Source organism: Anarhichas minor, unplaced genomic scaffold (genome assembly GCF_050575085.1).
Source record: "Anarhichas minor isolate MPS153535 unplaced genomic scaffold, ASM5057508v1 ptg000022l, whole genome shotgun sequence".
In the NCBI taxonomy this organism is placed as follows: Eukaryota; Metazoa; Chordata; class Actinopteri; order Perciformes; family Anarhichadidae; genus Anarhichas; species Anarhichas minor.
Window position 1 is genome coordinate 1,157,443 of NW_027466468.1, and position 9,662 is coordinate 1,167,104.

Below are 9,662 nucleotides of genomic sequence, written 5' to 3' on the forward strand. Positions count from 1 at the left end.
TGATACAGAATATATACAGCCAGAAATATAGCAGTTTAATTGGTTAATTTACATCAATTAATAAAAGAAGAAAAAAGCACTCTATAATATCAGGTGTCTTGTATTGGTCTATTACTCTTATGAAGCATGGCGTATATGAACACCTTATAAAGGCTACATAATACATTTTCACAAGTTTGGAGAAATGTATAAACCCATTTTTATACCGTTGAATGATGTGTGTACTCCTTTATCATATGAAAAACCAACAACTGTACATTGATCAAGCATGTACGTCAGTTGTAGCTACTTGTACACTAGGAAAAAAAAATGTCTGCAACCCATCTGAGCTCCCTCAGCCCTTAGGAGAGGAGTCGTGTGCGGGTCCCGGTGGGAGCCGGTGACCTCACAGAGAGGCTCTGCAGGAAGCTCTCAGTCATGACTGCGTGAGCAGAGAGACGGTGAGCAGGGCGCAGAGCGACACCTTCTCTAACCATCTCTTCAAACTTCCACCGGCGACCGAGCCTCAATCTGCTTTCTGGTCTATTGTGTGTGTGTGTGTGTGTGTGTGTGTGTGTGTGGGAAAGGGAGTCTTTGCGGTATCAGAATATGTCTGTGGTGGAGAAGAAAACGGGGCTAGTTTGACTGGATTACATGAGGGTGGAATGAAGTTTTTTTTTGGAAAGATTTGGTGCGAGTTGGACTTCTGGTGCCAGGGGGGGGGGCAGGCAATCTATTATTGCAATGAGTTCTTGTGATTTAGTTTGACCCGCCTGGTGTGAATTTTTTCGTGATGGCAAACCTCACCATGGTCAACGTGACTGTGGAGAACGGCACGTCGGTGCAGGACAATCAAACCCTGGGTGTTTGGACCGACTACACGGTCGAATACAAAGTGGCCAGCGTGTTCCTGGTGTCCCTCATATGCGGCTTGGGGATCGTGGGCAACGTGATGGTCATACTGGTGGTCCTGACCACCAAGCACATGCGGACCCCCACCAACTGCTACCTGGTGAGCCTGGCCGTGGCTGACCTGATGGTGCTGACGGCCGCCGGGCTGCCCAACATCACCGACGCCCTGCACGGCCAGTGGGTGTACGGCTACGCGGGCTGCCTGGGCATCACCTACTTCCAGTACCTGGGGATAAACGCGTCCTCGTGCTCCATCACCGCCTTCACCGTGGAGCGCTACATCGCCATCTGCCACCCCATCAAGGCGCAGTTCCTGTGCACCCTGTCCAGGGCGAAGAAGATCATCATGGTGGTGTGGAGTCTCACCACCGTGTACTGCGTAATGTGGCTCTTTCTGTCCGACACCAAGACGTCGGCGTACGACAACGTGGTGCTGCTCAGCTGCGCCTACAAGGTGTCCAGGACTTACTACCTGCCCATTTACTTCACGGACTTCGCGGTGTTTTACGTGCTGCCCCTCATGCTCGCCACGGTCCTGTACGGACTGATCGCGCGGATACTTTTCCTCAACCCGCTGCCTTCGGATCCCAAAGCCGCCGGCGGCGGCACCAAGAAGTGGAAGAAGGAGACGGGTCAGGGGGGGAGGATGATCGGCAGCTGCTCCTCCAGCAGCACCACGGCTGCCTCCCGCAGACAGGTGGGTTGTGTGTATGCGTGTGTGTGTGTGTGACAACATCACTTGATGTTGTGATTGTGTTTGTCTTTGTGCGCACGAAATCAAGAAAAGTGTATTAATGCACCGACCACCGGTCCTGTTATAACTGACCCTGCATACTGGGGCACATTTAATACACATACTGATCCCACTAAACATAAGGCATTTATGTGTTTCACTTTACTATTATTCTGGGTCTCACTGATCCACTGCTATCTGTAAAGGTAATTATTATTATTGCCAAATCAACAAAGTACTTTATGTTTCTTTGCCTTTGACATTTCTTGTCATTAACCCCAATATGTACACAAGCAATACATTGACACTCCCCTTTGCCAAGTATTGTTGAAACAGTCGAAAATATTTCACATTTTAAAGGTTACATATGGGCTGTAAGGATGAACAGATGAATTCATTTAGCTGAAAAGTCATTGACAGAAAGGTTTAACTCGATAGCTTTAAAACTATAATAACAGACATCTTCAGAGACTGATTGGAGATTTACCAGACTTGTGATGCCTAAAAAGTACAGTACATGCTCTAGTTTATGATCAACTCTCATAAGACCATGAGTCATGAGTTTTGAAGGTGATAAAACATTGTTAAGTATGCTTTTTTGTTGAGCTGTTAAAGAGAACGTTGGATCTCCAGGAGCCCAAAAAGAGCATAAGGGTTAACTGTTGACACATGATAGAAATATGCACTCTATTCAAATTTTTTTTAAATATTTTTTAAAAATGATACAGCTGACAAGCTCCACTACTTAATCACTTTTTGATATCAAAGTGCTGCCAGCTCTCATTTACTTTCAGATTTAGTCTAATGAACTGCACCTGGAACCCATTTCTTTTCTTGGTTTTCTTTCAGTGGAACAGAGCAGACTTTTTTTTTTTTAAACCCTGAAGCACAAACTCATCCAGCGGCTCGTAGAAAACAACTGACAAAAGTGATAAGACAGAAAGTGTTTTATAGTAAGAGCTCGTGGTGGAGCCACCTTTTGAATTACATTGCTCAGTGAGTGTCTATGTGCATGCTTGAGAAATACAATTTTCTTGTCAATAGTAAAGCACTCTGGCTCATCACATGTGCACTAAACCAAGACATTGTTTTGTCCTCATCTTCCCTCTGTTAAAACAACTAAACAAACACCCACAAAGAGTTTCCACTTTGTTCAAAATAGAACAGAATTCTCTAAAGGCAGACACAGATAGTAGGGAGAGACGTTTGTTTGTCAGATCACGGGCAGAGGCCTTGGAATGAGGGGGTGTGGTACCCTGACGGAGCTACATGCTCTATTGGATTTTCTAATCAGTTAACTCCAACTCAAATAGGCTTTTGGCTTTTTCTCCATCAGTACAAATCTTTGACTGATGCACACCCACAAACACACAATCACATGTGTTTCTGTGGACACCATTCTTGCAATCTACCATGTATACTTTACTGCATTACCTAAAGGTCAAGACGTAATGAGGATGCAGGATTGGATATTTCTCCCACTGATGACACTGGCAGCGCCCCCATCCAATCTAATTATCCTCACCTGACTGCAACCGAGACGACACAACATACATATGGAGAAGATTTAGTGTCATTCAATTTAATTACCGGATTATCACCTGGTAATTATATTAGCAAATCCAGGTTTTGTTAAATTGCCTGATCAGTCTTCCTTGTTGGAAATTGATTAACAACATGTGAATAATTAATGAGTGTTTTATGATATCTACAGGGTGGTTTCTAAGTATTTACCGAGGAACAGCTTGGTGTGTTTATGGTCACATTGTTCAACCTTCAAACATTATTCTCCTGCCTGACAACTCCTTCGCAGTTATCTTTCATAAACTTCGTTCATGATGCGTCAATCTACAAGTTGTGAAGTTGTAACGCTGCTCTCTTTTGAAAGACTGTTCAACTGCACATGATCTTACATAGGAAATTCACTGACCTACCAGGGCATCCCATTTATATGAATTAAGATGCAAAAGATTTACTACGAATTTAAATACAATTCTGAGTTAGGATAATTGTGGATATTTTGGTATGGTATGTTTTGGTATGGGAACTTTACACAAAAACTCTGTAATCTGACATGTTTGTTTTCTCCAAAACAAAATTGTGGGGGAAAAAACAGGCTGTGACAGTTTCGTTATTTATGACAAAGGACTGACACATCTATGGGGTTAAATTTCTCGGTTAACAAAAACACAACGAAATGTGAGACCGCATATGTGCTTTAAAGAAGTCCTCATACTTCAATGATGGATTAGGTTGTCTGGAGGTGCCGTCGAAGACAACCCATTCACCACCTGCCACCTATTTGGTTGAGGTTTGTGAGCCCATAGCATGCAATTTATTATGTGTACCCTCAATTTTTTAATAGATGTTTTTTTGAATGACCACATTTTTTTCTTCGCAGATTTTTAAGTGTTACATAGATGATTCTATTTTGATTGTTTTCTAATGTGAATTGGCTGAATTGATGACTGTTGCCACTAATATGTCATTAATAAACTGTTTTATTTTAGATCAGAAGGGATTGCATTAATCATTGCAGACTGAATCAGTTTCCATAGCAGTTCAGAAATCTGTAGACAGGATTGATTTCTGTAATTAAAGTAAGTCTTTGTGAGGACCAACTTAAGAAGTTCTCACAGGAAAGTAATCAGGAGTAAGTGAGGAGTCGAAATATATCAAACAAATTGCCTCCGGGTGTACAACAGTTGTGACAGTTTTTATTTGACTTTTCAATCAATATTGTATTTGTAGTTTTTGTACCATTTTCCTTGGGTTGGTTGGCCTGTATGATCCGGGTTAGAGCACTTTGTTGCTCTTGAACGCATCCCACTGAGGACACATGGTGAAAAGTCTTCTTGCTGAAGCTGATTGTATGACATGTCCTTTAAAAAGGAACTCATGTTCTGATGAATGTGTAACATCAGCAGGTCCTTCTAAATAAAATGACCACAAAATAATCAAGACATTAGTGTGTTGCCCTTTTTTTCAGGAACACCAAACTGAACATTCAGCACTTCGGAATTTGTCTGGCATTTAATCCAACCAGAATTCCAGTCACACCATCAATATTTGATCAGGAGCGTGGCTGCTCTGTGTTATTCTCATTAAACCTACTCAAGTTAACTCAAGTCAAGTGTTCATGTGGAGATGCAGCTGTGTTCACAGACAACATACTGTATCAGTCAATAAATACTCCTCTGCCCCGGTGGAGAGAGGCTTGGTCAAAATTATTTTTAATTTTCTTGGGCATGACGGCTCCCCTTGTGCACTGACCCTGAAGTTGCAATCCTTAAGATTTCAGTCCTGGTTGATCCTGCGGTTACCGGTGCAGATTGGTTCAATACTTCAGGTCCCAGAATTCACTTGTTGTGTTGCTACTTTGTCAGAAATCCAACGGTGGAACAAATGAATTCCTCTGAATACTTTGTACGTGGGTAGATGATTTGAATTGGTGAAGGTAGACTCCGCCACCAACAAATGACAATTTTTAGAGTCGGTATGTAAAAACACTGATCGGCTATGAATGAAAAAAAATGCAAAGCATAAATAGTATCAAAACAGGGTCTCATTTCATTCACATGTTAAAATGAATGTTGGCTGAATTCCAACTAGCTGGTTTATTTTCTGGCTCCTGGTATTGTGCATGCTAGCTCACTGTTGGACATTTGAATATACAAAGCCATTGTTAATACTATTAAACACCTGGTCTGCTGTGATGAAAGGCCTCATAGTGTATAGACTCCATGTGCATGAAAACCCCTCAAAGTTCAATTAATTGTCCAATTTCATGTGATTTATTTTTGTTGTGGCATTTCTTAACGCATGATTGACTTTCATTAGGTGACGAAGATGCTGGCTGTGGTGGTGGTCCTCTTCGCCTTACTTTGGATGCCCTACCGCACCTTAGTGGTGGTCAACTCCTTCCTGGACAAGGCCTACCTGGACACCTGGTTCCTGCTCTTCTGCCGTCTCTGCATCTACCTGAACAGCGCCATCAACCCGGTCATCTACAACGCCATGTCCCAGAAGTTCCGCGCCGCTTTCAAGAAGCTGTGTCACTACGGCCCCCAGCGCATGGAGAAGCCGGCCTCTTACAGCGTGGCGCTGACCTACAGTGTCATCAAGGAGACGTCCAACGGGGAAAGTCCCGACCACTTCGCTACAGAAATGGACGACGAGCTAAACGCGCCGACAGAGCGGTACTTACCCGCCAGCATCCTGCCAAGTGCTAAGAAGAGACCGTTTGCAGAGCCTTCCCTGTCAGGTGGTGATGTCAAAGCCTGACTGAAAACAATCTTTCCACCCAAGGAGGATAACAGAGAGAGCTGCAGAATAGGTTCAGTCACCAATGGGACATTTTAGAGAAGTTTTAAATACCCTGACCTTCCCCTTTCAATTCAAGTTGCCGAAAGCAAAATAGGATGCCATTTGATGACTGTTAGCATTTCAAAAAAATAAAATAAATACAGGGAACTTTCATGAATCTTGCAAAAATACAGTTCATTAATAAACTGATAAAGCAAACTGAAACTAAATTGAAGCAAACTGCTTCCATCCACTTCCCTCTTCTTCTCCCCTATAAACAGATTCAGACTCTACAAAATGTCACGCTAAACAGAGAGAAGATTCAGTAATGGATATCATAACATTTAATCACGATATTTATATTGGTATTTATCAAGAATTATGAAGTTCTTGTTGAGCTCAAGATTCACTTGTAGGATGCTGAAGAGAAAATTAATGAATGAAGAATCATCTAATCTGCAGACGTAATAGACGTAAATGTTAAGTGATTAAATTATACTAAAATAAACATAAAATGTTCAGTCCTGTCAGTCTATACCTCTGAATCCCGCTGTGTGAAATGTTTACAGCCATGGAGCGTATATCTTGGGTCAGTTACGTTCGTCAGTGTAATAATGTTACAGTTTGTTGAGGGTCCCGCTACTGGTTCCTGCCGGCGGCTCTAATTACTGGTGAGAGTACAAGCGTCTGTGCGTGTTATCAGAGGGTGATGCTGCAGGTTTAAATTAGCATCTGTCTTCCTGTTAACAGTACACATCACCTATCTGTTTCGTGTCAGACCTTATATTACATCTGACTAACCCTGTGTGGGACAGTTTCATCAACGTTGTGGCCCAAAGGGGGTCTAAAGCCTCATTTCCACTGCATGATAAATAACAGGTACCCCCTCGTGGGGTAAAACTCAAACTGCCGTGACATCACCTTCAACGTGCAACTCATTAGATCCTGTCAACCAAACAGAGGAACGTCTGGACTTCGTCAATGTTCGTAGTTTTGCGGGCTGCCATTTTTTTATATCTTTGTCGAGTGAATACAAAAATCGCGGTCGCTATTGACAATAGCTTGGCTATTTAAAAACGATGGGTTTGTGCATGATGTCTGGTGTTGTGCTAGTTCTGATTCTCTCTGACCAATCAGTGGTCTGCAGTATTTTAACCTCACCTTCTAGTATCGGCTTGGCTGGCTTGGAACCTTGACGGAGGTGGTACCAAAAAATAATTTACCAGATCCTATTCACAACTTCTGCTAATGACCCCCCCCCCCCCCCCCCCCCCCACCAAATGCTTCTAAGCAAGTTGAGTTGAGTCGTGTTGTACTATGCAGTGGAAATTCGGTAGTCAAAGCAACGCCACACCACAGATCATTCCCTGTTTATCCACGGCAGCTCTTTACCGTTAAAGGTTTTTGTGGCTTATCGCTTTCTGTGTCAATACAAAAAAAGTTTCGCCATGGAAGTGCTCTTTTTACCGGGAGTTTGATGGAGGGGCGATATCAGTTTGGTCTCTGTGCATTCAGTGGACGGACTGGGCAGCTACTTGCTAGCTTGGTCCCAGCGCTGGAGGTGTGGGGAAGTGGATAGCCTCCAATGCAACTCCAAGTTTTCTTATACGCATGTTGTGTCGTATTAGCTGCCTGGCTAACGAGAATCCATGCGTAATAGGGGTAACGTCTAGCTAGCTTTTGGTGGTCAGTAAATACCTCCAAAGGCTGCTTGCTAAACCACCACGACGTCTCGTTTTCTCTTTCCTCCACGTGTTGAATACATAAGATGTAATGTGCGGGTGTGGAGGCTTCAAAGTCGTTTAAAGTCATTGATGGACAGGGCCGAGTAAGGATGGAAAGGAACGGGTAACGTAATTCACTCTAATCACTTTTGTCGTTGAGTAATTTGTAGTAAAGTATTGTGATTCAAATGAATAATATCTAATGTGTAAATTATGCCATTTTTCACACAGCATATGACCGGTTAGAAATAGTTTTGTTTCTGTCTTGGGATTGGGTGGTATGCCATAGCAGGCTGTCAAGCAATCTTAGTTCATCTACACTATATCAAAGTCTCTAATTTTCCATGAATGGACATTTTCTATCACAATCTGTGTTTTTATCACCCAGCCCTAGGATACCGTATCATCTCAGTGGTACCCAGGTTTCACTTGTAGCAGTAGTCTTTCCTCTTTGTTCATGAACCTCTCCCCACCAGAAACCATGTCATTCAGATGAATCCAAATGCACAAAACCGTGAAATTTTAATCCCGCTCCCGAGAGAAAGCACAGACACGGAATTACATGACCTTTTGAGAAGGTCCTAGTCAAGAAAAGGACAGATAATACAGACAATCACTTAAACCTGCTGTGTCATCGAAAAAAAACCTCCTGAGCTCTAATGATTTCTGCAGGGACTTTAGTCTTAACAGGGATAGACACACCAAAGCCTTTTGTTGCTTTTGGTCACTGTGAAGACGACCACTGGGGGACTCCGTGAGGAGCCTGCAAAGGTCAGTGGCCGGTGTATAATTATGAGGGGGTAACTCTGGTGTGCAGACGGAGAGACTGTTCGTCAAAGGCTCAGATAACTGTCGTGGCGATAATTCACTGTTATTGCCAGAGACTGCAGAGCGCAGCGCTTTTCTGATCTATCTGCTCCGCAAAAGCCCACAGAGCAATGATGGACCGTGTAAATAGAGTGCGACCAAGTGCCGCTCTCGAGTTGGTGCAGTCCACAGTGTGTATATAGCTCACCCTGCTGTTAAAAGAGGAATTATCTGCTGTTAGTTTGAGCTAGGTATATGTATACATTGAAGAGCACTCAGAGGGGAATGAATACTGAGTAAACTTCATACTGAGCAGCGGGCTCTTCTGTCTACACTGTAAAGTTGCTTGAAATTGATTGTGCAGTGCTATGTGAAATTAATTCAATATTGTGTTTTTCAAATGTGTGCCACCAGCAAGTGCATTTAAAAAAAAGAAGAAGAAGAAAAAAAAAACTTGTTTTGATCTATTGTTCCATCAGCGTGTTTTCTACAATTTCAAAGCAGTCAGTAGAAGCGAATGGGCCTCGAAGTCGAATATGTGAGAAAATAGAAAAGTTAAAAAAGGTTTGAAGTCTGTAGTTTATATCGTAAAGTGACTCTTTTGTGCCCTTTTATTCATTTCTCCCTTTGTACTCAGTCTAAAGTCATTTTGTTTTGGGGAAAAATCAACAAGCAGTTGTGATGGAGATGTTTTCTGTTCTGCACGGCGCTCAGATTGCAGCATGAACGCACTGCTTTTGTGAGGTGAAGATGACAAAAATGTGATGTATTTACATTTACTTGCTTTGTTTGGCGTTACGTTTCTGTCTCCAGGTGGCTTTTCTTTCTTCTGCTCTTGCTGTTTGATGGATTGTTTTGTATTTTGTATCGTTCCTTGCCCATAATAAACACAGACGATAATCGCAGCGCCTCGTGGATGCTGCATTATTGTTACATTTTCCTGTCTCGTAACATTATCTCTCTTTTTACCTCCAACTCCCTGCACCTCTGCTTCTACTGATCTATTGCCGGCAGCGACTAAAGAAGCTGCCTCATCCACAAATGCCATGAATCAGGCACATATAGCTAGGAGCTACGACCACACCGGGGACATCAATCAGAGTGGCTGATGGCTTCGTTTCTGAAGTCACTCAGCGTGTGGTGGCGCGCTTTGACACAGATTCATCTCACTGAAGCTATCGGAGGCCAAATGTGCTGTCATC

General features: G+C 42.9%; 1 protein-coding gene across 1 annotated transcript; it reads left to right on the forward strand.

The window, feature by feature from the left end:
- The first annotated feature begins 772 nt into the window (after positions 1-772).
- On the forward strand, positions 773-5,994 carry trhra (thyrotropin-releasing hormone receptor a). Its single transcript, XM_076096624.1, has 2 exons — positions 773-1,588; positions 5,465-5,994. The coding sequence occupies exons 1-2, from the start codon at positions 773-775 to the stop codon at positions 5,906-5,908; spliced, it is 1,260 nt and encodes a 419-aa protein (XP_075952739.1). The 3' UTR covers positions 5,909-5,994.
- The last annotated feature ends 3,668 nt before the right edge of the window (positions 5,995-9,662 follow it).